This window comes from Harpia harpyja, chromosome 5, assembly GCF_026419915.1.
Source record: "Harpia harpyja isolate bHarHar1 chromosome 5, bHarHar1 primary haplotype, whole genome shotgun sequence".
NCBI classification, from domain to species: domain Eukaryota; kingdom Metazoa; phylum Chordata; class Aves; order Accipitriformes; family Accipitridae; genus Harpia; species Harpia harpyja.
The window spans coordinates 72,183,333-72,210,931 of record NC_068944.1 but is presented as its reverse complement, the minus strand read 5'-3'; the positions used below and the strand labels follow the sequence as shown (position 1 = coordinate 72,210,931).

Below are 27,599 nucleotides of genomic sequence, written 5' to 3'. Positions count from 1 at the left end.
GCCATTTTCTCTGAATTTTCTTTTCTTAATTTTTCCTTACTTCTCCAGGTTTCTACTTTGTAGATGGTTTAATTGCATTACATGATATAGTCAGCTGAGTTTTCAAGCATTTTCCTAACCATCAGGTAAACAGTACAAGTGTAATCAACACTGTGCAAATCAGCTGTGATTCAGATCTTTTGTACACATAGAGCCCTTGCTTTTACCTCCTCATATTTAACTTCTTTTGTATTCCCATTCCAGCACAATGTCTTTGGGCTGACAAGAGAGAAGACAGAGATGGCAAAGAAAAAAATGCTTTGATTTTCCATGTCAACATAAAAACTTGGAATCACCTAATGGTATGGAAGGATTAGCAAACAACAATAAAATTAAGTAGTATGTCACTTCTGATTGCTGAGGGCTGGGCATTAATCCTACAATGCTTAGAGCAAGTGTGAAGTGAGGCTTAAGTAGTTTAAAATAAGGCCAGGAAGTGCCTGTTTTCTCTGTTCAAGAAACAGCCTGAGATAGAGAACAGCAACCTCAGATTTTAGCACCTCATCACTGATGAAGTAAAGCCTTAGAGAAGCTTTTTTTTATCTAGTAAAACAGAGGACTGGGAAGCTTCCTGCCATTTTTCTAGAACCACTGTGCTGTGAGAAGTGTCTTAAAATACTTTAATTTAGAGGTATTCAACATAAGCCTTCAAAGGTCTTGTGGAATATGACCTGAATTTCTCAGGCATTTCTGCTAAGCTGATTGTTTCTGAAAATATCTTGATGAACCATAATAGAAGAACAAATCCTTATGAAAAAAACAAATAGCAGTAACTGCTCTTGACATGATGGTTAAGTCTTAAGGAACTCTTACCTTTTATACTATACTAACTATTAGCTTATTCTGTCTAGAGATGTTAGAATGTTCTCTTGGGACAGAAATCAACAGAATGGTAGAGTTTCAACCTAACACTCATGAAGATATTAGAATAGGTCATTAGGCTATTTTTGGGACAATCCAAGAACAGGCACGTCAAGCACAGTGCAAGTGTCCTCATGTATTTCCCCAAAATACATGAAGGTAGTCAAAATATATTGTGATTAAGGAATGCGATCGCCATGGCTCTTTAGATTTGATACAGGCGTCTTTTAGTATCAGCACTATGCCATTTCTGTGTTTGAAACAAAAGTAGTTTGGCAGGGAGCCTGATTGCTAAGGGGAGAGTAAAAGGTCTCTGATTCAAAGCTTCTAGTATACTGGAAAAGCCCAGACTTAAGCACTGACAAGCCTGGTTACTGGGTTTAAGCACTAAGTGAACTGAAACTTTCTTCATCTTCAGTGATGAAAAACAGCCTTTGCAACCAGTTCAGCTTCTTGTAATGCTTACTAGGGAAAAATGGAAAAAAAAATTCTGCTTTTTCTTTTGCACATTGGTATCACAAGTAACTTTGGGACTGATCCCTTTAGACAGAAGCCAGGGCAGTTTCAGAAAGCGACAAAAACCTTCCAAACACTAAGGTTTCCTTTTGTGCTAAAAGTAGCTCCACAAGCATCACCACCTTTGTCCTTCTACATAGAGGTCATGGAGAACAGCAGCAAAGTAGAAAGAACAAATGAGGATCTCTCTAGCAAGAGGTCTTATATGATAGACCCTGACTGATACAATCACATCTGAACAGAACTCTTCCACAAGGCCAAGCCTCTTTCTATCACTCCTATTGGATCTTGGTGCTCAGCTGCTTCTGATATCAAAAAGCATCAATCAACAGTAAAAAGGAAGTGTGTCCCTAATGTCATTGTCAAGACAACAATCACTATAGTGAAGCTTCTCATAACTCCATAATTGTCTTGAACATTGAGTTAAATATCTGTTCTTAATGCTTCTGTGGATCACTAGAAGACCATATTCTGTAACCCAGTTTACAGCAGCATAGCTTAAAACCAGGATATCAAGAATAGATCCACATCTTTTCTTGCATCTTGCAGACAGATTTTTATTTAATGTCCAGTTCTGCCACTTCTTAGCAGAAGTTTCTTTAGTACATACTCTCATCCTTGCATCTCAGTTTATGTCTGTAAAACAGATAATGACCTCAGAAAGCAACTGTGATCTATATGTGAAAGCTTTATAAAATACAAATAAATGATGCAGTCTTCCTTAAATTATACCCCATTGTACTCTCATATGGATAATACAAATAACAAATCTATTACCTACAATCCTAAAAGATGACCAGAGTGCCCCCTCAAGGATTCTCTTAGCTATCACTTTAGAAATTACTTTTTACGGCAGAAATTGCAATAAATTTCACTTCTGAATAGTGAAATGCCCTCAGACGCATTTGCATTCTGGTGCTGCCCACCAGGCACAGAACTATGTGCATCTACGTATTTCTAGCAGAACTCTACACAGTTCCCTAAAGCTAACAGTTTTACCATCTGAAATGTTCAGTTACTGCTTTGCGTGAATTCATTCAGTCTTGCCCCCTGCCCCCAGCCCCTCCACTCTCACATCCCATCTCTCAAAACAGGGAAGGTAAATGGCAAGTAGCAGAGGTGACTGAAGCACACAGTACAAATAAGGCTGCTTCTTCAGAACAGCAGCAGCAGCAGAGAGCTATAGCTTTACCTTGAAACTATGAATAAAATACAGCAACAATCCATCCCTAAACATGAGAAATGCGAAATAAAATGTCAAAAATTCACGACACCAAACAAGAAAGCACCAGCAGAAAAAAATAAAAATTCAGGCTGCGTAAACACCAGCATTTTGGTTTGGCCTGTGAATTAGAACCAAGCCACATCACATTTGTCTGGTTTGCAAAGCAGTTTGAGGGAAGTGAACTAGACTGCAGTCAGAGGAAACGAAACTAGAAGTCTTAAACTACCCAGGTGTGTACCAAATGTGTTCCAACTGCTAAATAGAGAACAGAGATGTGAACCAACATGAACATTGACATTGGCAAAGGATGCGTTTTCTTCCCTTTCCCTCCAAACAGGCAAGACTACTAAGGACAGTGGAAGCAGCAGAGAATAATGAAGACCTGACAGGTATCAGTCAAAATCTTTAGACTATCCATTGCAATACTGGAAAGAGCTGTGGGTATTACTCCATCTAATTCTTGGTTATCCCTCGAGTCCTGCATAAGATGTTGTTAAGAGATCTGATATGATATTACTTGTCACGGATTGGAGCACAAGACAAGGCTGCCTCTAATACATCATCATCCACAAAAACTGCACAGACGGTATGTCACCATTCTGTCATTAGAAATACTACTCAGTAAGATATACGTCATACCTTCTTGTCTTCCTAATTTACTGAAGGAACAGTACAACTTTCATCAGTTTCCTATAAATTTGATATCCTTTATCATCAGTTAACATTGAAGAGCATTTGAGACAAAAAATATCATTCCATCCCAGTTTTATATAATATAATTCAAAAATAATAAAAGTGCCAAAGAATGTATTTGGTTAAAGAGATTATAACTGTTTTCAGGGCTGCATAAGCATAAGACAGATCTTAAAAGCAATGTATTACCATGAGCATCTTTCCAGTGCTTCTCTAATGCTCCTTACACAGGCAGGGTTTGAGCCTTGCCTCTCCAAATACAAGGCAGACCTCTTCCTCTTGTGTGAAGATAATTCAATCCACTTAAGTGCTAAGACTTGTTTGCTGGGCTTACATGGGCTCTCCTACTTTTATCAACATGTATGTTCCAAGCACACTGCACCTGACAATTACACCATGATAAACCACAAATTCTGATGGTTACTAAACTGTATTTTTCATGGTCTGTCAAATGAATGATGCCAAAATTGTGCTTGAAAGTACAACTTAGAGCTCCCAGTATTTCTTCTAAAATACAATACAAGCAGGAGAAACAAATAAGACTAATTTAATGTTTTCCTGCGACCATCTCCCTTTTCTAAAGTTGCCCAATTAAATATATATTTCTTCACCGACAGAAAGAAGCAAGATTTTTCTTCCCTTGAAAGCAAACCAAATGCTACAGGATAGTCTAAGAGAAAAAACCCTGCAATTTTCAATTACTGCTAGTAAGCAGACATAGTATGTTGACTGTCAACCAGCAAAATAGTGTCAAATCTTCATCTACAAAAAGGTGTTCTGTGACAAAAATATGTTCTGGATGGATGAAGCCCGATTTCTCATGCATCTCTGATTCAACTAATACACATTGGCTTCCAAGTGTGAATTTCCAGTGAAGTTCCTTCTCCACCCCACACCAGGGAAAAGAAATCTTCCCTTTATATACTCTACCTACTGCAAGTGTGAATTTATGAAGCTGTCCTTTCTCTAGTCACAGAGAAACTATGTAGTTTCTCTTCCTTATCTTTGTACCTCTTAATAAACTTTCTTCTGGTTTCATTATGTAAGACATTTGAAAAGTTATTTCTAAATGAGTAACAAGTTTAATTTGTAAGATTTGGAAGCCTCATTATCCAAGTTCTGTCTCCATAGACCATATATCTAGTGGCATTGCTGCAGCATCCTGCTGAGGCCTAGCAACTGGGTACTCTCCTTCCTCTTTGTTACCTCCATCATCCAAGCTTAAAGTAACTTTTTTTTTTTAAACATACTGTAATTAAATTGAAGCACTCATAATTAAGATATTTTTAAACTACGGCTAATTCCACAAGCTACCATTAATAACTACAATATAGCGTTTCATATTTAAAAAATATTCACTGTTAATGAGTTTTTCTTCCTGTTATGGACTTCTTAAAAGAACCTGTTTGACCACCCTTTTCGCATGTTTTCACCTGTGTAATTGGTCAAGGAAAAAAATCCTAAATCCTATCAAATACTCATCCTCTTTAATTATATTGTGGTAATTCAACCACCCAGTTTAAGATGCTGTACAATCACCAAAGTAAAATTAAACTAATCATGCAAAATTAATAATCTAATTTTATGAAATAGTTCCTTTTTTTTTGATTCCTCAAATATTTAAAATTTCATGTTACTTCTTCTTGTACCACTATAACACCTCTATATAAGTTTTCTCTAGCAGGTCTCAATTTATTTTTAAATGCCATTTTACTTGTTTTCTAAAGATTGAGGCATATTCACAGTTAAGTTTAATAGAAAAGCCATGAAGAAAAACAAAATTATTTTTTGTATCTAAAAAGTATTTTACCAAGTATAATTCATACGAATTAAAAGTAATCCTAACATTCCTTAAATAGTGAAGTAATCTACTAATGTCAACGTGACGAGGATTCTAAAAACCTTTTCCAATTTTATGAGTGCAGCATGTGATATACTTATGTTAAGATTCATTTTTCCTTTAAAGGTAAGTTTTTTCTGTCATTACACTTCAATTGCCTTAGTCTTATTCCTGTTTACTGAGGTTTCGGACCAGATTTCTGTAAAGAGATTTAAAAAAAATTCAAACATGTATGTTAGACTCACAGTAAAAGCGTTCTGTGCTATTGAGGCACTTCTGAATACTTTATCTTATCACATTTTAACAGGTAACAAAAAAGGAAAACATCTATCTAAACCTAAAGAACTAGATCTGAAAAACTGCAGAAAATAATCTCTTCCAATGATATGACCGTAAAAATTATGCAGGAAACCACATGGCAGGGATTTTCAGTTAAAAAAGACGTTACCTTGTTTCTGCTAATGCTTTTGAGGCTTTATTTGTGCAGAATTATAACCTCCAATAAGCTCAGACATACCAGGTGTTCATAAGCAACAATTGCAAAATACTAGCTATTTGCACTATCCCCAGAAATCAAACTGCTGTGGATTGATTTGATTTATAAGTCAGAGCATGAAATACAAACAGCTACTAGCATTAAAATCCAAAGAATTACATCTTGAAAAGCTACAGTAACAGACACTGTTTTGCATATAATGCATATTTATACAGCCTGGAAGTGCATGATTGCTGACAAACTTAACAATGTAAATTTAAAACACTGAGTATCACAAACAAAATGTTAGCAATTAACATTCAAATACCTATAGCAACACCTCCATAAGCTAATTTCAAATCCATACCCTCAGCTCTTTATGAAAATCCTTCTCTTATAAACAGCAACGTCATCATCTTTTGTATGACTACTAAGCACACTTTCAGAAAACACCTGAAAATGTGAGTTCCTAATGGAAAATGGGGAGGACTACATCTGTGGGTCTTGGCAAGAACTCCACACTAGGAATCAGCTTCTCTCAAAACTAAGGTGCCTCTGGAGTGCCGCAAAATCAGAGATTGATATTTGAGGGATTCAAATCTCTAAATTTAGTTGTATTATTCAGGCATCAGTTAAACAATTGGCCATTGCTCAATTTCAAGGTGGGTGGTTTCTTTAGTCCTCTTTTCGACCTCACATCAAATTACTTTTTTCTTAAGTAACTACCACAAGCTACAAAACGCAAACTTCCTCAAACCTTTCAAACCACGGGGTCATTGTACACAATCTACCCTACTTTAAAGAAATTTTCCCTTGAATCAGTCACTGTTGAAACGAATGGTAAAGAATAAGGCCTCACCACATAGCATTCCTAACACTGGGCTTTTAAAGATGCTTCGGAACTACTGCATGGGCAGTTATCTTTTTATGCTTTTAGATAAATAATTTAAAATGAAGTTGCAGCCTGTACTTCTCACTTCCCAACACATTAACCAATAAACACAGAGTGCACTAGAGGCACTGAATAAACATAGGTATACTAAAGAGAATTTGCCAATTCCCTCAATTCAGATTAGCTTGACTGGATGGCTCTGAGGTTTACAGGCAACTTACAGGTATTTGAATGTATCACATTTTGATATGATTTGAAATGGTAGCAATTATTGTTAGATATGCAAGAACAGCATCTGAGAAACACTATGTTTAAGCCAATAGCACAACAGTTGCTGCTGAGAGAAAGGTAGAGCATTAATAGGCAAGTGTGGAAACCAGAAAACATTGCAGAAGACTGGAGACAAAGCCAGCAATTACCCTGAGTTCTAATCTTTCCCCTTTTATATTGGCGTTCAAGATTAAATTCTGCAATGGAGTGAAGGTGAGATCACCCTGACTGAAGATCTAAACCAGTTCTAAATTTATAAAATAATTATAATCTAACACAAAATGACTACATTACTACATGAATGACTTATTCTTGCCCCTAAACAGATACAGTCATAGAGTTATACAAACTGTTCCTTTCATAGTTGAGACTGCTGATCTCTGTTGTAGGTAAAAAACAATGAAGCTAGACAAAAGCATTTTTTTCTTTTAAGAAAAGAATTATCCAGTTTTAAATGCTAGCAGACAAGCCTGAAGAAGTTATTTGAAACTTCTGAGTGCCATGGAGCAGACAGATGGGGTTCTCCACATTTTTTTTGTACTACAGTAACTGTGTTAGCCATTCTCTCTTGATAGTAAAGTTAAAAGCACACAGTAAACCTTTAATGCTGCTGGAGAGGTAACAAACTCAGCCCCCTTTCTCGGCAACCTTGTCACATAATCTGAATTTTAGTAACAATCCTCATTCTCTGGCACGTTAACTCTCTGCAGCATCTGTCACTGCTATGAATGGTTGATCATAAGTACCTCTGTAGTCATCTCAATGCTATTAAGCAGATGGCAGCGCTAAATCCGAATGATGTAGTACATCTCCCTGGTGGACTTTGTTTCCATACACTACCATTATTCTACAATTCCTCAGTGATAAATCTCACGTATTCTAGAGAACATTAACAGTGAACTGACAGTGCCAATTGATTTATTAGCATCCATTTCCCTTTGCCCTATTATTGTCTTCGCAAACACTTGTGCAGATCATGTATGGAGCCACTAAGGGACAAAAGCACTTTTTCTCCATTTGAAACATATTTCTGAGATTTAAAATAAATAGAATTTTTCATCATGCTGAAAATGTTTAAACTGATCTACAAATTTAAATGAAGACCTAACTAAATACTCCTGCTTCCTCCACAACATTCTTCTCTGAATTTTCGTAATAAAATTGGTCTAGCATTAACATCAGACCATTAAAACACCCACTACTTTCTGCAATAAATCCAAGTAAAGGATTACAATTTTAGACAGATTTGGGAAAGTCCTTTAAGAGTCAGCTAGGTTGTGTAAGTAAGCATGCATATGTGCCATTGAAGGGAGCTAACAAATCTACATGCATCTGGCATAAGAAAATACCAGCACCAGTTACATGAGCACGGCATTTCACACTTGTACCTCACGTTCTAACATAAGATCCCCAAGAGGTTTTTAGCATACAACTGCATGTCTTAAATTACTACATATGCATATAGAAGAAATTTTATGAAGGAATTGCTGACTGCATAATGTGAAATTTGCCCTGTATGACAGAGAAACATTCATACTAGTCTTGCTGATCTCCTTAGCTAGGCATTGAGTATCAACTATAAATGACATGGCTTTTGACTGTGTTCATTATTTTGTTAAATTAATTTAGATTGCTTTGTTTTTTTTATAACAATACTGAACAGCCCAGTTGATAACCATGCCATTTTATACTGGTAAAAATATCATCTAACAATCCTCTGCAAAAAACTATACGTACAACTTAGTCACATCTCTTCTGAAAAATCAGTTATCTAGCCAAGCTCAGTACAGCTCCAAGGGATTTTTTTTTTTTAAGTCTTTTTGACCATAAAAAAAATAATTCTGTTAAAAGACATCCTGAAGCACTATTTGGGGCTTTGTTGCACAAACAAAAAACTGTGGATAAGAAAATATGTTAAAGGAAAACAATTTTTTATAGGATTACAGGGCATTAAGATAGATGAGAACTTGGAGAAAACTCTGATGTTTCTCTCCCTGTTAGTGCTGTGACAGGTTTTAACTAAAGCTTCAGATTGCCAAGCACAAGCAAGGATACAGTCTCACAGAGTGTCAAATAAAATGCCATTAAACTTTTAAACACATGATTTGGTAGCAGCAAGCAGTTAGGTTACAGAACAGAGGAATTGTTTGCAGAGGTATGCAAAGTCTCAACTATCTTAATGCACACAGAAATATACAGTATGCTGTTCTTCATATCTGAACATACTACCCATCCTAGTCCATCTCAGATTTGGCTATTTCTGGGAAATACACTAGGAACGTCGTGCCGAATGGTTAAATTTGGAGAATTTCCACCTTTAACAGAGGAATCACTAAAATGAGCAAAAACTTTACAAACCAAAATGAATGTTTCAACTGTCTCCACTGTATCACACATACACGTTGTACACACAATGTACACTTGTGAACATTAACAAAGTTTGATGAGGTGCAGTTAGAGGGTTCATATACTGAAAGACTACTGCAAGTAATTTAATGAGCAAACCCATCTTTTCAGTTTACTAGCTATTTCTCAAACGTCGTCTTCAATACACAGTATCATTAATATCAAAACTTCTACAGAAATTAATATCAGAAGATATACTAGAAATATTCTTTTTAAGATTACTACTTTCAACTTACAAAAGGAAAGGGGAAAAGTTATTTGCACATGCTAGTCGCTAAATGATGCATTTTAAACACGTTGAATGCCCTCTATGTGCAAATGTATTTTCTTCCCATACGTTATGAGGGAAAAACATCAAGAATGATATAAGGCTAAGTTATGAAAACAATACACTTTTCCCTAATTTCCTTCACAGTAAGGACACTGTAATGCACCTAAATGCGATAAGCATCTCTCAGTGGTTACAAAATGACATTTTGCAATATGGGCTACTACTTGATATTCAGATTAAAGAAAGGAATGCTGTTCTAGGTAGCTCAGATGGCTGTTTATAGTTATTACTTTTTGTCTGCCAATACAATCCTAAAAATCTTTTTGCCAAGCCAGAAAATATGCCAGAGAATGAGTGTCAATACCCCGTGAGAAATGTACAAGTGAATCATTTCTTGTTGTCTTTTACCATGCAGTACTTAATAAAATTAGGGGGGAAAAAATGAAGTAATCATTCCAAAGATAATGAATTCAACAAAATCTAACAGTATATGTATCGTGAAACTACAGGTAAAATACAAAGAAGAGCAATCATTTTATGAAGTATATCCTTCCAGACTGGGCTAAGCATATTATATCTAAGAATATTATATATATACTTATGTATTAGTCCCTTGCAAGAGCAGTTTCATTTCTTAGGAGATTTGCTTTTTGCTAATTTTAGTTCAAAGGAAAAAAAAATCTTAATGAAAATGTTCTCAACACAGAAAAAAAATATCAAATCCAAGTAATGCTTAGTTTTGGCTGAGGCAAATGACTTCGTAATGAAGTCCAAATGTTTGTGTGCAATAAACCCATTTACCAACACTAGAAGCAGTAAAACAGAACAGAATTACCAACATAAAAGTTGAGGACTGTTTTGGTAATTTTCTTTTTGGAAAAAAAATCCATTACTAGCAGCTGCTCTGTAAACGTAACATCCTACAGAGCCTTATATTTTGAAGGTCCTACACTGCTGGTTTCTTAAATTGTACTATTTTTATCAATTTTCAGTAGCCTACAAGACTCCGTAGGAGCCAAGTATCAGACACAAAGGTATTTTCATTCCGTTAGTTCTCAACAATGACACTTGAACTTTCCACTAAGCTTTTTCACATTGACTAAATTGTTGGGCACAGGAAAATACTCATTTATACAACAAAATTTAACTTGGGTGTGTCAACACTACAGCAAAACAGGCGTCAGGTGTAAACAGCTTCGTTCCCAACTTTGCTGTGAACAGTTATGTACTACTTCAGATAAGGCTACGTTACAAAAAAGTCCGTATCTAATAGTCTAAATATCTAGCTGAAGGTAAGACAGTCTAATCAGTATTTATCAACATCACAATATCCACCAATATCTCCCTTTCCTACTGTCATCGTCTTCCCAATGGGCAAGGTTTGAAGCTCTAATAACCCCAAATAACCAAAGTAGTAACGCAGAACTATAGCACTTTATTTTATTTTACAATTTTCTCAACTTCTTGTTTGAAACATTTGAAGTTTATTGCCATAAAAGTTTCAAGAAATTCTCAATGACGTTACAAAATCTACCACTGATCAAACTATGAATGCTTGGTCCAAGAGAAAAAGAGCGAGAATTACAACTCGGTAAAAGGTGCACAGAAATTCCCTTTCCAGACACACACATTAGAAGTACCTAATAGTGAGGACAATAAGCCAAGCTGCTAAATAATGTGTTGTGATATTTGCATTAAATTCAAACTACCACCTAACACAAGTAGGTTATACTTCATAGCATTTTCCTCATCACTGGGACACATTAGCATTCCTTGTAATTCATGGAGTTTCCAAATAGCAACTCCTTTGAAGAAAGCAAAGTTTAAAAAAAAAATCACAAGTGCTTAAAAATAATGCTGAGAATGAATAGGGGAAGGACACAAATGGCAAGAGATTCAAATGCCACAAAGACAATTCCATGAGGGAGTAAAACAAACTAAAAGGTGTACTTTTTTTACAGCCAAATAAAGGTAAAATACTGGAACATAACGATGTTCAAGTAGTAAGAAAATGCAATCAGCTCTGTGTTTCAGATGATTTAATACCTTTTATGAAGTTTGGGGTTTTTTCCCTCATCTCCCCTCCCTGCCCCCCCCCCCCCCCAAAATGAATCTGAATTAAATCTTCCTGAAGTTCCTGAACTTCTGAAAACTTTCTGATTTATGATTTGACATCACTAAAACTCTTTGTTTCAAGTTTTCATTTCTGTTTCTTTTCAACCACTAAGTAACTTGACTTTTATACTTATGTGATACTAGAGACAAATAACACTGGGGTTATTTCTAATAAGCCTCTTATAACATTTTTGCTGTTTAAGATGAAATAGAAAAAATCTTTAAGTAAAACTAACTTTCCAACTGCAGAATATTTCAAATGTAGTTACAGCAGATTTGGAGACTTACCTTTGTGCCTGAGTGCTATAGCTGTTATCATAGGAATCATAGCTTTGCTCATCATAAGCAGTTCCATAACCATCATCATACTCCTGAAACGATATAAAAGAAAGGCAATATTAACCGTAAGCACACTCCAGAAACAAATTAGTAACCTAGTAATAAATATGAAAGACAATACTCTCCTGAAATGCATATATGACATAAGTATACCATGAAATGGCAATATCTTAATGATATTAATAGAGACTACTTCCATTTAGGAGGCCACACACATCTAAGACTATAATTACTTCAAATGTATTTTGATCTACTGGCAATATGCTTCGAAAAATTTTTTTTATTTAACACTGGCTTGCACAGAGACAGTACAAATGCTTTATGTCTCCATGTACTTGAATTTGAGCTGAGTGAGCTACTGATCTTCAAGAAAGCTCTGGGAAGCATCTCAGGAATTAAAACATCTGAATAAGTATTGTGCAACTGACTTAGGTAGCTGACTTATTTCTGGACAATAAGTTCAATATTCTACACAGACTACAGATGGGAAAGAAATTCCCTAGAGATAAAACTAGTAAGAATGATGGTTTTACTTCTTTGAATGCCCTCTGTATACTCCTCAACTTGTGGGGGTTTAACATCCATTAAGAAACTAAAAGTAAGGCTTTCTTACTCCTCCCACATCACCCACACTATTTAAGTATACACTGTAGGAACACTCTTCCCAAAATAGCACTGGATTTAAATACAAAGTTGAACAAACCACCAACTCCAGCTACAAGCCACGCAGAAGTTCAAGATAAAAATGAGTGACGACACTGTGTTGTCCCAGAGAAGGATGCACTATAGATGTCCAAAATCAATGTCCAAATCCTACCCAAATATGCCAGAGATCTCAATGGATATTTAGGGCTATCTTGTACAGTTTTGCCAGATGAGAATGACCTAATGAGAAGACACTTTGAAGATACAGGGACCAGACAAAATGAAAATCAGGCTTCATCTTACATACAGTGTTTTCTCAATAAACGTGTATCAAGCCCTGGCAATGTAAGGATAAAGTCTCATGAAAGGACAAACTCTCTTCCAGGAAAAAGAACCTTTAAGAATCTTTTAGCAATGACAGAAAACAAAACCGACTACCAGTATCAATTAGGTAGGGATGACAGATGATGGATTGTCCAACTCTAGTAGAAAACATCTCCAATGATTGGAATCTGACAGCTTTCTAGACATTGTAAAGAAAGCTTTCTATAGCAGAAGCCAATGACATCCTCAATACAACTGATAGGAAACTGAATTTGCTAAGAGAGTTTTTAACATTTTTTCCAGTCTTTTGAAATCGCTTACATGGAAAACCAGGCAATCTGCCCATCAGTACTGCTTCACCACCGCTAGATCAGTGAACATGATTGTTTCCCAGCAGTGATTAGTAGAAGGGTATCTATGAATATTTGCCAGCACACGAGTGACAGCCTATTCATAGGTCTGGAAGAAGAAACGAGGATTTTTCCAATTGTCTGTTGCGAAGAGATCCGTGGATAAATAGTTCCACTTGAAAAGGAAATGCATTGTTTTCTCTTTCAATAATTCACTGTCCTGAAACTAGAAATTAAAATAGAGTCTTAGCATTTTCTTTGCCCATCTGATATGGATATGGATTTTTCTTGATAAGCCACACACTAAACCCACAAAACCATTGCCTCCTGGCAGTTACTACGAACAAGCACTTTATTACTTATTGATGCAATACACAGACATCTGTTAACAATACAGACATTGATCAACAGCAGAAGCTGTCTGAGCCAACTTATTTGCTCTGTTCCAGAACATTTACATGACATTTGGTCTCCTCTCATAGAATCTCCCAACTGTGAACCAGCCATCCCTAAGAGGGGCTCCCAAACTTCAAACCATGCACACCCAGCAGTGACAACAAATAAAAGAAAAGGACTGAAATTAACCTTTTCACATGTTCAGAAAGCTTTGCCGCTAAGGAATCACTGGAGACTTCTTAAGCTATCAGTCCTACTCTTCACATACGTTAACTATTTCACTAAAAAGCTGATCATGAAAGAAAAGGGGAAAACAGACTACTCTGAAGTTATGGTGTATCTATGACTTCTTGAAGACAAAAGAACAAAGTAAATTTGAAATAGGAAGATGCTTAACAAGATGTCCAGCAGAACAAAAGGAAAATTTTAGGGAGGTCCATGCTGTATCAGACTGAAGTGTTTCTAGTATTAGCATTTCTCTTCCAGAGAGAATTTTCCCAGAACTCATTACGGTTCACCACTTTGTGTGTTAATAAATTTACTACTGCAGAAATTAAACCCTGCATTATTATACTGAAGGTGGCTCTCATATGCTTTGAATAGAAAGATATCTGGTTTGCAGTCTATATGTGGGAATCCTGTCACTTAGCATTAAAGAGATCAACCCATGCTGTTGCAGTTACTATAATCTGCTTAAACAGATCAATTCTTCCTTTTTATTGATGTATTTACATTTATAAACTGCAAAATTTACATTAAAACAAAGATAAACTTTGTGAGCAACATGTTGAAAAAATAGAATAGGTTTAAAAAGCTGCTCTCAATGGCTTGTTCTGTTAAGAGATAAGAGCTTCAAATTCCAAAACATTTGTTTACTGTGCACTATTCCCTTGAAGTAGCAATTAGGCAGGGGCAGATGAAGTATGTTTCAGAGCTTTCCCTGAATTAAGTCTGACACAGTATTTTCGCTTAGTCATACAGTATTTGAAAACTTTCTCTTTCAGGACGTTAACAAATAAGGTTGGCCAAGGCAGGATGTTTTACATTTTAGATTAAATGCACACTACTTGAGTATTTTCTTTTTGAAACACATAACTTTATTTAGTATCTAGGTGAAATATCCTTGGCTATCTAGCATGTTTCAGTACTATAAAACAGGATGTTAACTTAAATGAAAATAACTATCATTTTTACACATATATAATGAAAATGGACAGGACAGAACTTAAATATGCACAGATATCCTGTACTAAGTACATCACAGATTCACTGACAAGCATTGCTATACAGTTTTCTTTCTGTATAATCCTGGAAGAATGACCCCTTCATAAGAATATTTTAATTGCATTTTTCCTGCTGATTTTTCAGTATGTTTTGGGTATTTATAAACACATTCATTTTTGTATTTAAAGCCATTATTCTTCTTCATGTGGATGACAGCATTTGCATTCCTACTACCTACCAAATGCAATACAATGGACTTCCCCTTTACTCCAATTACATAAGTCTATAAATAGCTCTTCATAAAGGTACTTGCTAATCAGAAAGTGTTTACTAGTGAAGCCATATTTCCCTCCCACTCCAAAAAACAAAAGTCCAAACAAGATCATATTTTCATCCCATGAATGGAAGCATTTTGTTTCTGTTAATCATTATTCTACTTTTCAGGATAACCTAGAAAACTAACTCTCATCACATTTAGTCTGATAGAAGGAAAGTGTGCTGCACAGTTTGTGCTTACAACAAAAGTGTAGAAAAAGATGAGCTGAAAATGCTAAAGTCCTCTTAAACTACAGGTATTTTCCACACGTTTAAAATATCAACCAGGAAGGTATCAAAAGCGATTGTCCTGACTTCTGTTAATTTCAGTCTTAAGAATCTTCCCCCAAAGTAACAAAAGAGCTAGAACTACAAGACAGATCTTCTGAAAAGAACATGAAATTATTCTGTAAAATCTCAAACCTTATTAATAACTCCTTTATTAAGCCAGCATCACATTACATTTCCTCTTAAAGAGAGCTTCTGCCTGCAGTTTTCTCAAAGATAGTGCCCGCAGTTGAAATAAATCCAAAGAGCAGCACTGGTAACAGTAATTGTTCAGTGCGAGGTGCAGAAATTTTTCATGAACAGAACCAAAGGCAATGTGTAAATATGCACCCTTCAAATATATTAAATAGTAAGTTACTTACTATCACAGGTCAAAAGATGATAAAAGCAATGAAAGCAATCTCTGCCAAAACCCCTACACTACCCAAAACATTATAAATCATGTTAAGCCTTGCTCATCAGTATTTCCTTCTAATAATTAAGTGCTCTAAACATACCAGTGTTCATAGGGAACATGAAATGGTAGCTTTAAATTATAATCTGCTGGCAGTGACAATGACAGACTAGCATTTGGGCTCTCTTTAGGAGAAATTAACAATGTTTCCAAGAGAACAAGACAGAGAAACAGGAAGAAAAAAAGAGGGTAAAAAGTTCATTTTAACAAAAAGGCCATTTGCAGTGCTGGGAAAAAAAATCATCAAATCAATAAGAAATCAATTTTCCAGCTCTTCCCAACTAGGGAAATCCATCCAAGGGAAAAAATTAAGGCTGTTATCACTACAACTAAAAAGGTTGTTGTTTCTTTTCCTCATCATTCTCTGAAATTAATACTTACACCAGTACTTTATCACAGAATATTGGAGGAATGTCTTCCTTCCAGATAAAAACTATCACATTTGAAAAAATTGTTTGCGCAGAGATTATCTTGAAGGAGAAAGAACATGAGGCAACTTCAGTGCAGTGCAATGAAGAATTTTTTCGGCAAATTAGAATTGTTAAGGGAAGGAACAGCCATTTTGTTACGTGGAAATAACATCTCCCCATCATTAAATCAACAGGCAATATGGGGCAATCAAAACAAATATGGGTAGCTACTACCATCTAAAGTCTGAGTGATAACATTAAGGACATTAGCAGCAAACATGCACAGACTGTAAGCTCTTATATTGTAGATTTTCATCTGTTTTCATCTAGAAGAAGCCTAGTGCATATTGAGCCAGAACAAATAAGGTATTCCCAGAATGAGAAATGTACTAGTGGATTGTCTTTCACGCATCTTAAAACCAAAAAAAATAAAAACAAAAAAAAAAGAAAGAGTTGCTAACGAATATAGGCAGTAACACTTAAACCAAATTACTGTCAGGCCAAAAAATTCTATTTTTCTATACACAACAGGAGGGAGCAGTGTCAGAATCAGGACAACAACTCATGCTCATTCAATAATATCAAGTCAGAAAAAGGTCAGCTTAGACCAGCAGCTTAAACTCTAAAATCAGTTGAGAAGAAAATATTTTATATGCATGTTATAGGTGAACTCTCAACTTCAAGATAGGCAGGTAGAAAAGCTTTTCAGCCTTTCCCCAAAAACATTCCACTGTTTCCACAGCCAAAGTTGCCTGAGTTCCTGAGAAAATGGAAAGATTTTCCATTCTTTCTCCACCTCCTCCTTAAAACCCCGGAGAAGGTAAATATAAAAGATTAAAAATGAAACAAAACAATTGAGAGACTTTACTTTTAGACATTTATTTCTTCTTGCTTGTCCTATTGAGCATGAAAAAGAACATTGTAATTGGCAAAAAAAGCCAAGAAATAATGGTTTGCTGTTATGAACTTGCTTTCCAAAAGTCTTACCTGAATTCACCCTGACTTTAACAATAGTCTTAGCACTTCTGAAAAGCCACAAGTCAGTAAATACATTGTTTAAAAAAAGGTCTAAGACCTATGTAGAAACCACAACATTATCCACAGAGGGGAACTGAGACAGAATGGACAAAAAAACATTCCTCTAGTTCTAGAGAATGAAGCTACCTCAAACCCTTTTCCAGGAACCCAAACAAAAAGCTTCACACTCAAAACAACTACACAAACAAAAACATTTTAAATTAATTTGGTTAAAATGTTGCATGTTATTAGGAAACTACCAATATTCAGAAGACCACAGTAAATTAAGACATAGTGTCACTCTTGCAAAATGACATTAAAGTTATACTTGAACTCTAATCAGGGAGAATTTAAATTCTTTTCAAAGTCTTATGTCATCTGGATTAGCCCTTACTTTGCCACCTCAACTGCAAGAAGCATTTATTTTAAATAAAAAGCTTGGGTTTTTTCATATTGTATATAAAGTTTTCACTCTCTTTCCTACAAATCTTTCCTTTTTCAACCACGAACATTGAGCGAGCAAATGAACATTAGTGAGGAAAAAGTCTACTTTAAAAACAGTTTACCACGCAAGATCAACATTGTATTAATAGCTCCAAGAAACTGCTTCTACAGTATCCTTTTTTAACCCTAATTTTCAGTTTTTCAAAATCTAAATTATGTATGATCTCAATGAAGATATGGAGAATTCAAGCTTAATACTGGAGATCAAAACAATTTGCATCAGCTTTCTAGGAAGGTGCACTAAATAATAAGCTATAGGTTATTCAGCTGAATGGGCTCTCACCTGTAAATAGTAAGACTTTGTGTTAATTCCTTTCACTAATGGATACATATATGCATATTTCCTAATAATCACTGGATCATGAAATGGATTTCTGTTGTTAGCCATCCAGCCAAACGTCACTTGAGAACAAACTTCCCTTAAATCTTCCCACAAATTTGTAAGGATTTCTTGCAAAATCAAAAGGACAGAAACCACTTCTAACACCATGTATGCTATTCCTGGTGGTCAGCACACCATCTCCAGAGAGAACCAAGGGAATATGAATGCCTGCGACAGGAATTTGAACCAAGGGTCTTCTACTACTGGAGAAATACTGAGCTTTAAGTTAAGAAGAGACATATAGCATCACATCTTCTGCTTATTGTTTGGGTGGGAACTTGTTAGCCAGCACGTTATGTATGTCTTTTGGGTCTTCCCCACTTCTCATGGGAAACTGATGAGCATAGTCTCACACTATTTTAGTATCTATAACATATATGTATCTTATAGTATATGTAGTGTGAGTATAGTCTCATAGTACAGAGTTCGTATGAGAATTGCAAGCTTAAGTCTAAATTAAGTCTGAAGCACTACTTTGTCCACCAGTAAAAGTAACATATTTCTGGAAATATCCAGAAATGTATGTTTCAGGAACTATAATATTTTAAAACTTAGCAATCCCTAAGCTTTAGGATCTTCCAGAATCAGGCAATAACTAAACATACATTTTAAAGAGTAGATTTTGAAGTCTGTTATCAGCATCTCTTTTGTATCCAAGTGTTCTGTGCAGCCTTCTAAGTAGTCTGTATCTTTAAGTTACAAAAAAAATATCTTTGCATGTAACTGGAAATAGTTCATAATGTTCTTTTTCAAGTTACAATTTACTTAACATTAGAAAGGCTCCCTAGGTCTCTTACTGGTAGACATTCCACCTTAATTCAATTTCTTATTACAGAAAGCAATCTTATTGAAGCATTCTAGTTGAAGCATTAACTGCTAAAATTTATACATGTGGTCATCGCATTAGAAAAATCTGCCACTGAAGTAACCCCTGTCTGAACAGAAGAAAACATCAATAAAATTGCCATAAACAGAACTAAAGCTCTGCCATAACTTTTCCCCACACGCACTAGGGAGGAACGTTTACATCTGATTGCCTTCTGACGTAGTGTTGAAGCAAGTCTTGGCCATAACTTGCTAGACTAAGAAGTTTAATTTTTCAGCGCAGACATTCCACACTGCGACAGCAATGGGTTTTAAATACGTTTAAAGTCCAATTCTCAATGCCTAAAAATCTGATTATAAACTTGTAAATGTCACTTCGCATTTAACACATTTAAGCAGCCAAAACAGGACTTGACATGGCATGATCACAAACACATTCATACAAAATACTGAATTTAAATACTCACAGAATATTTACAAAATATTTACCTTTGTAAAATGAAAATAGCAGCTAATAAAAATCTAATCTTAAGAAAGCTTCAGCCACATTGCTGTGTTACTGATTTGGAAAAAGCCTCAAAGTTTTGAAGCTGGTAAGAAGAGGGCAACAGGATGAGGCAGAGAGCAGCAACTGTTATTAGACAGTAACTGAGACTGGACAGTTATGGTCTAACCTATATCTGACTGAGCATTGGCTAAGGAATTGACACTATTAAAAAGTAGTGAATTGCTAGCATACTGTTACTAATTTCCTGCTTACTGAAAGTTATGGAAAAGCTAAAAATGTCCAGCTAGCAGTTAAATACAATTTCTATTTCTTATCTTAATGGAATAAATTGTCAACTTAAAGATACATGAAAATATTTTTATCTATTACACAGTTTTGTTCAATGAATAGAGAAAAATTCTCATATAATTAAGAGAATGATGTCCCTGAATCTATCTGTAAGTGGTTCAATAAATCTAGCAACCATCTAGCATAATTTCCCCTATCCAAGCATTATAAAAATAATCCTGGCCATGCTTCACACATCATACTGGGCTCCCTCCTGACCTGAGTGGTTGAGGACATAAAAACGGGAGGCGTGTTAGCCTTCAGAGAAAGTTTATCACACCAAACAGAGGAGTGAGGTTAAAATGGTGATTATAAAGCTGTCTGGCCATAGAGGCCTGAATTTTTGCTATCGTCTAAGCTGATGCTACAAGCTATTAAAAAGACAATGTTCACAGAAAATGATAAGAAACTGTCATTTCAGTGGCTTCAAAAACTTCATCATGGTACTAACAATATGGTGAGGTCCCAGGAAGAATGGGTCCTGGGGCTGAGAGATACATAAGTGAGACTAGCAACACTGGAGTGGAAAAACTAGTTATACTGAACTGGAAAAATGTGCAGAAATTGCTGCTAGTCCGATATGTTGCATGACTTCAGCAGAGAAGGCCACGTCAAGCATCCAGAATTAGCGTTGCAAACATCCCAGAAAGCTGACGGACAACGGAGGTAGTCTACCTCTGTGAAGAGCTTTCAGTGAAGGGTAAGTTCTGGACAACTTCCCTACGGGCTCCAAGCACAGGACAGCAATGATCACCTAGTTCTCTTCATCTTGAGCTCACGTTAAAATGCATCTAAATTCAGATGAATTATTTTTTGCCTGTGGCATGATTGTCGCTGTGTGAGAGTGAGATACTGCCTCCAGAATTAACCTTTCCAATTTTTCAGAATAAAATAGGTACTCCCCTTCCCATTTTTATATTATCCTTTAGAAAACAACTTCTTAAACAATCAGGAAGAGGAAGGAGAGAGATAAGTATAGGCAGGAGGCAGAACTGAGTAAGATCCTCACAGACGTTAAAGATTTATTGGTCTCAAGGACTACAAAAAAAGTTAACAAAGAGAGTGAAGGAAAAGGAAGGCTGTTTGTGTCTCAGTGACAGCCTTAGTTTCTGTCACAAGGTATACTTAATAGTACTCCACAGAGGAAACGGGCAAGGACTTTACGTACAAAAAGCCCTGCATCATCTTTGAGATATTTACAGAGTTACAAAAGTGGTTGAAGGCTTCCATCCAGGATATAGTTTGCTTTTCTCAACTTGCGTATTTTCACATTATTTTAATGAGTACAAAGCAGAGGCTTGTAAGCCTAAGGGAATTAAAAGCTTCATGAATCCTTGAAGACTTCCCAGTCCTCAATGGAAAAGTTCTCAGAGCTGCTCTGTAACCTCTCTGGATATCCCGGTCTCCAAGCCTCCGAAATTATATGCTGCTTAAAATAACTTTTTATGATACCCACAATCTCACCGACGTTCTCATTCTACAGACACTTCTCAGCAAACAGTGACACCTTATCCTGCTCTGATATTCAGGTTGGCAAACCAGCACTTAATACTAGATATGGTTAAACAGCAATTAGTAAGGAAAGGACAGAAATACTACTACTGACTCCTAGCACGTTACCTTAACCTGCAAAAGATACAGTTAAGGCACTTTGATAATGTACTACAAACAGACAGGTAAAAAAATACCATGCATTAAGTTTAACGTTTAACATACAATACACCAATGGCTCATGTCCTAGCAAAACTTTAGTCTAATGAATCTCTGTTTTAACAAAGGAGACACAGAAAACACGGTAGTTTTAAAATGGACCAGCTAGCACTGCTTTGTCAATTACAGGTTTAAATATATCTATCCCAGTTAAGATATCTTGTTTGGAAGAGAAGTGATCCAGTTCTAGAGAATGTTCTTTTTAGAAGTTGTTTAGCACAGCACAGCATATATTTTTCCTTATAGTGCTATTTTCTAATTATTCTCTCTCAGAAGTAAAGCATACATCAGGATACTGATTCAAACAGCTGTTATTTCCATGCCACTTCTATATACACATGCTATAAACAGCAGATATATATATAAATATGTAGTTACTCAAAGAGGTTTTTCTACCACATCACCATGCATTCTACAGCGTATGCCCTGGAAACAGGCTGTTTAATGAGGACTAAGCCCTTTGACAGCATTGTGAAATATCTGCAGTACCCATCTTGACTAGTCAAGTCAGGCGCAGCCAGGGGATATTTAGATACATTGTTCAAGTACTAGTTCTCATAACATTAATAAACTACACTAATTTCTTCTGAATTGTTCAGGTATGGGTATAAATGTTTGTACTAATGACACTGAACTGCTAACGACATTAAACTTCTTTCTGCATAAAGCTTTAATTGTTATGTAGAAAATTAGGTTTCTGATCAAAAAGACAACGGTTGAGATTTGATTTAGAGGGTTTGGGAGAGGGGGAGTGGAAGAAGAGATGGAGAAGGTAGGTAGAAGAAAGGTTGAGAGAAAAGCAAAAAATATCTAAATAGCAAAACCATTCTCTGGAGCTCAGGAATTCCTTCTTTGCTAGTCTGAACAACAAAGTCCAGTCAGACCTGGCTGTAAAGAGGGCACACTAAAAGCTTTAAGATATATACAACATTGAAAGCATTGTCCTTGAAAATGTTATTTTTCTACAAAACTAAATTCATTTTTACAATGACGGTTTTGATTTTTACGATGACAGTTTTGATTGAATAAGCTTTTTTCTTTATCTCACTGCTCTGTAAGTTCAGTTTAAATTAAATTTACCCTAACAATTCATAAATATCTATAATTTTCAGTCATGTACAATATAAGGCATTTTGATGTGTTTTTTTAATTTTTAATACAATAAAATAAAGATAAATATGCATGGCTTATTAAGATACACTGTACATGGTTAAAATTTTAGGATCAATTCTGAAGCTTTCATAAAAATATTTTAATTGCCTAATCGTTGAACAGTTATATGACCACAAAGATAGGCTTAGGAAAAAGAGTAGACTATTATTCTCAGTTTTAGTTGAGAATTAAAAATCCACTGACAATGTGATTTTTCAGGTTTTTGTAAAGCAGAAGCCTAATATAGTATGTTTAAGAGGTACATAACTATTTCGCCAAATGCACTGTAAATGTCTTTATGGCATTACATATAACCTGAAGTTTTATTAATATGAAACAGTTCAAGTCTGAAAAGGTGACGAGAAACGACCACAGTTGCCACAGATTCTGGGTGCAAGACTTAATCCGGTACTAATTAAAGAGATTCTACTGAGTTCTAAAAGTGAAGGGATTATCCCTCCAAAATTATACACATAATGCACAGTATGTCAGCAGCTTGACTTACATATTCACCGTAAGTCTCCTGTGCTGGAGGTGGTGGAAGGGGCCGGTAGCCTGCAGGTGGAGGTACTCCTCTTGCTCTGGGTGCTAGAAGTCCACGGCTACGACTGACTGGTCCTCTACTGGGAGGCACTCCTCTGGGTGCTGGTGCCCCTCTCGGTACTCCTGCTGGTGGTGGAGGCACTCCTCCACGGCCCCTGTGAATATATGGATCACTTATCAGTAAATACTACACCCTTGGCCTCCCTTTTAACAGCTCCCTCCCCCACATCATGACAATTTAGCCTTGCTACAGCCAGAAGTCTAAAAGAGGTTTATAGTTTGTCGTTTTTCTGTATGCTTAAATCCAATTACACACAGTATGCAAAAAATGCTGACAGATACAAACTAGACATGTGATTCAGTGATGAACTTCTCACTAGCTTGAGTCATTCTCATATATAGAGACACCCAAACCAATTTGCTGGAATCAGTCAACTTCACTAGAATTTGACTTATAGTATGTGAAATCACAATCAGAATAACAGGTTAATTTGAAGCTGTCAGGCTATATCGTACTCAAACCCTGCACAGAGGGATCAGTTGCAACTCCCTTCTGATCCTGTGTAAGCTTCTAAATGCAATCCAAAGATCACACTGCATCTAAGAGATTGAGTGGGTCAGAAAAATTACATTTTCTTCTGGTTCTAAAGAAGAGATTTCCAGCTGTTGCAGGAAACATTCAAACATGTAATAAATGTGCAGGGTGATTATAGGATATAACCTGATGTTCTGTATGTATTTAAAAACAAGAAATAGCAGTATGTTTGTTTTTAAATTTCTGAAAGAATGATAAGCATTAACTTGCATTCCATTACTTCAGACACTTAACATATGGATGAAAAATGAGACCTAAACCAGAACAATTTTTGAAAATATTTGATCCATTTAGAAGTGGCATTCCCCCCCGCCTCCCTATAGTAAAGGGAGAGACTTAGAGGTACAACCTATAAGAAATTTGCATCATTTATCATCTTTTAAACAGGATGTTTAAAACATTGCTAATAGACACCTCCGTTTTTAAAGGAGATCATTTCACCCCACGGAGTATAATTAAGTTTAAATGACTGCTCTATAGGCATATAGACTTGTTCCGAGGAAGTCACACCCTTACATAGAAGAAAACAAACAAGCACAAGCTCCACACTACCTTTCTACCTATCAAGCCATCAACTAATTAAAGAGTAGTAACTGAATGAAAATACTCTGTCCTGATTTCAGTAGTCATTTCCAACTTAAACAATATTATAAAGTACAATCCAGATTTGGCCTTAGGATTTCCTATCCCATTTCAAATAAGTCATATAATTTCTCATTGGTAAGCTTATCAGAAGAAACAATCATTTTAGCATAAATAATTAGTATTTGAAAAACTGCATCACTAAATGAAAAATGCAAAAACGTAAATACTTGATACAATCAGGAGAGATTTTATTAATTCTAATTACTGATCAAAACACAGTCACAAAGTATTTTAAACAAGCCTAGAGAGTAAGTGATTTAAAACTGTGCTTATTACTTGGTTTTGGCTAATCTGTAGAATGCCTCCTCAGGACAGGGTACCAGCTGCTTATTTGACTTCATTGTAGTGGGGGCAGGGGTGAGCAGTGATGTTCCCAGACACAGCCTGCTGAAGTAATATAAAGAAATAGCAAATGTGATACTTTCCAAGTGAAGCCAAAGAAAGGGAAATGAACCTATTGGCATAGACAACAGTCAATACCAAGTGTAAAAAAAAAAAGTCAGTAAAAAGACTCAAGAATCACTAGCCATAATCTTCATGGCATCCTTCAGACAGGGTGCAAGTGAAAGCAGCAGGAAATGGGACATGCTGAAAAACATGGAAAAACATTTGAGGAGGAAAAAAAAGTACAGGTTTTAGAGCCAGCATAGATTTATTCTTGAAGATAATTAGAACACCAGATCCACATGATGAGAAGGTCTTTTCTGCATTTCAAAAACAGTTAACAGGATTGGAGTGGTGATAGGTGGGAAAACATACTTCTCCTATATTAGGAGACCATTTACATGGTATTTTTAAGCGTTATTGTAGGAAGAATAAGCAATCTGAGATGTGCAGTTCTATATTACACTGCTCAGATAGTTACTGCACCAGGCTGGAGGAGACTATAAAAGTGCACAGATAGGAAACCCAGTAACAGGAGAGTTCAGTTACCACCATGCAGATTTGAGTCATATCTGGGTATGATGCTAAGAGCAAATTTTTAGAGACTGTAAACTGTTATTTCATTAAGAAGTTATCAGGGAACTAACAAAGTTTGATTGACATGAGCAATGAACAGAAACTGAAAACACTGAGGAACCACTTTGAATAAGAACCTTTGCATACCTTTGCAAAAACAACAGACCAGTTCTAGTATTCCTTAATTTGAAAAAGGGCAGCTATATAAATTATATTTAAAAAGATTTAGAAGAGTAAAATGTATATACACAATATGGGAAGACATTTAGAGAAATCCCACGGGAAGTCAGAGCAAATACATCACAATTGTTAAAAAGAAAAAACTTGAGAAAGGGCAAAAGGAGCTCAGTAAGGCTAGAACAGCAGGATAAAGACAGGTATTAAAAGAGGTATCACTTGAAAAGCGGAACCCATCTCTAACAAAGGACAAATGCTAATAAAACAAATATAAAATATTCGGAGGCAGGTCAGAAAATTTAAAGAATTTATAAAAAGCCAAAAAAAAAGTCTTTCAAGCATCCTGGAATTGGGAAACCTGCCAGAGTCTGAGGCCAAATCACCAATGAAGAACAGAAAGAAGTTTTGTATATATGTATGTATGTATATATGTTGACATTCATAAAGTTTTTTGCTACACAGTCAAGAAAGACTGGACAAGGTTCTCATGCTAGAGTCTTTCCTTATGGGGAATGCATTGGATGGTGCTGCCAACTGACTTAGAGAAATTACAGAACAAGAGGAGCAATTAAAAGTAATCACACTATCCTTCTATAAACTACAACAGGAGTTCAGATGTCTAATCTGTAGCCGAATCCCAACCTAAATGTTAAGGAAAACAGCAAAAAACAAAATTCAAAGCAGCAAACTATAAGAGAGAACACTTCAGACTTACACACACACAAATTTATATATCCTAACATTATACAAAGTAATAGGTTCTGAGCTATCACTACCCATAGAACACTTATAATTAAGATTGGCCCAGTGATCAGAACAGTAAAAAACAAATCAAGTTTTAGAAAAATATAAGAGAACACAGAAAACTTTGTTACCCTACTGTGTGTATTTACAGTCCTGTTTCCTAATTCGGAAAGAACAAAAGAACTGGAAACGCATCAGAAACTATGTCAAAGATGACCAACAGTATAGGACAGCTTACTAATAAGGAACGATTAAGTAGATTAAGGCACTTCATACTACAAACAACAACTGAGGCTTATATGATAGAACTCAATAGAATGGAATTTGTTGATCAAGCATGACTCCCCCTTTGTGAATCCATGTTTACTACTCCTGATACCTTGCCATGTATGTGCCTGGAAATGGTTTCCAGGATTAGCTGCTCCATCACCTTCCCAGGGATTGAGGTGAGGCTGACCAGTTTACCAGGTCCTCCTTGCCATTTTTGAAGGTAGGAGTGACATTTACTTTCCTCCAGTCCTCAGGCACCCCTCCTAATCTCTCCACAATTGTTCAAAGATTGAAAGTGGCTTCACAATGACATCTACCAGCTCCCTCAGCACTCGTGGGTACATCCCATCGGAGCCCATGGACTTGTGTCTGGTTTGCTTGGCTATTCTCTAACCTGATCCCTCTTCTACCAAGGGTATGCCTTCCCCCTCATGTTTGAGTCCTTGGATTTCAGAAGGCCCCTCTTGCTAGTAAAGACTGAGCCCAAAGAGTCATTAGGTACCTTAGTCTTTTCTATGCCCTGTGTCACCAGGGCCCCTGCTCCATTCAGCCACAGGCCCACATTTTCCCTAGTCTTCCTATTGCTTAAGTACTCATAGAATCACTTCTTGGTGACTTTGACATACCTCACCACGTTGCTGATGATGCCTGTAAGTCATGTCTTCTCATGTCTACATAGCAGATGTGTCTATCCATTAGGGACAAAACTGATGGCCCTAGGGCAGTTTAGTCCCCACACAAATCTCTTAGAATTCTCATCTTCCATCTATGCCTTAGCTAATATCCTTCCACAGCTCTCAATTCTGATCCATCTTGCCTAGTCTTGTTTTCCATTTCACTCCTTTATAATTTACATATTACTCCAGGTGTTTAAGGTTGAAGTGCTTTTATT

At 36.1% G+C, this 27,599-nt stretch overlaps 1 protein-coding gene across 4 annotated transcripts in view; it reads right to left on the bottom strand.

Moving 5' to 3' along the window:
• The window catches only part of KHDRBS3 (KH RNA binding domain containing, signal transduction associated 3), a 101,561-nt gene that overhangs the window by 11,066 nt on the left and 62,896 nt on the right, over positions 1-27,599 (bottom strand). For 2 of the 4 annotated variants that reach the window (XM_052787600.1, XM_052787601.1), the window contains exons 6-8: positions 24,833-24,943; positions 23,279-23,471; positions 11,892-11,974 (exon numbers count right to left, since the gene is read on the bottom strand). In XM_052787600.1, coding sequence (XP_052643560.1) covers positions 11,892-11,974; positions 23,279-23,471; positions 24,833-24,943 — 387 coding nt within the window. The remainder of the gene's footprint in view (positions 1-11,891; positions 11,975-23,278; positions 23,472-24,832; positions 24,944-27,599) is intronic. The other 2 variants (XM_052787602.1, XM_052787603.1) reach the window with 2 other exon arrangements.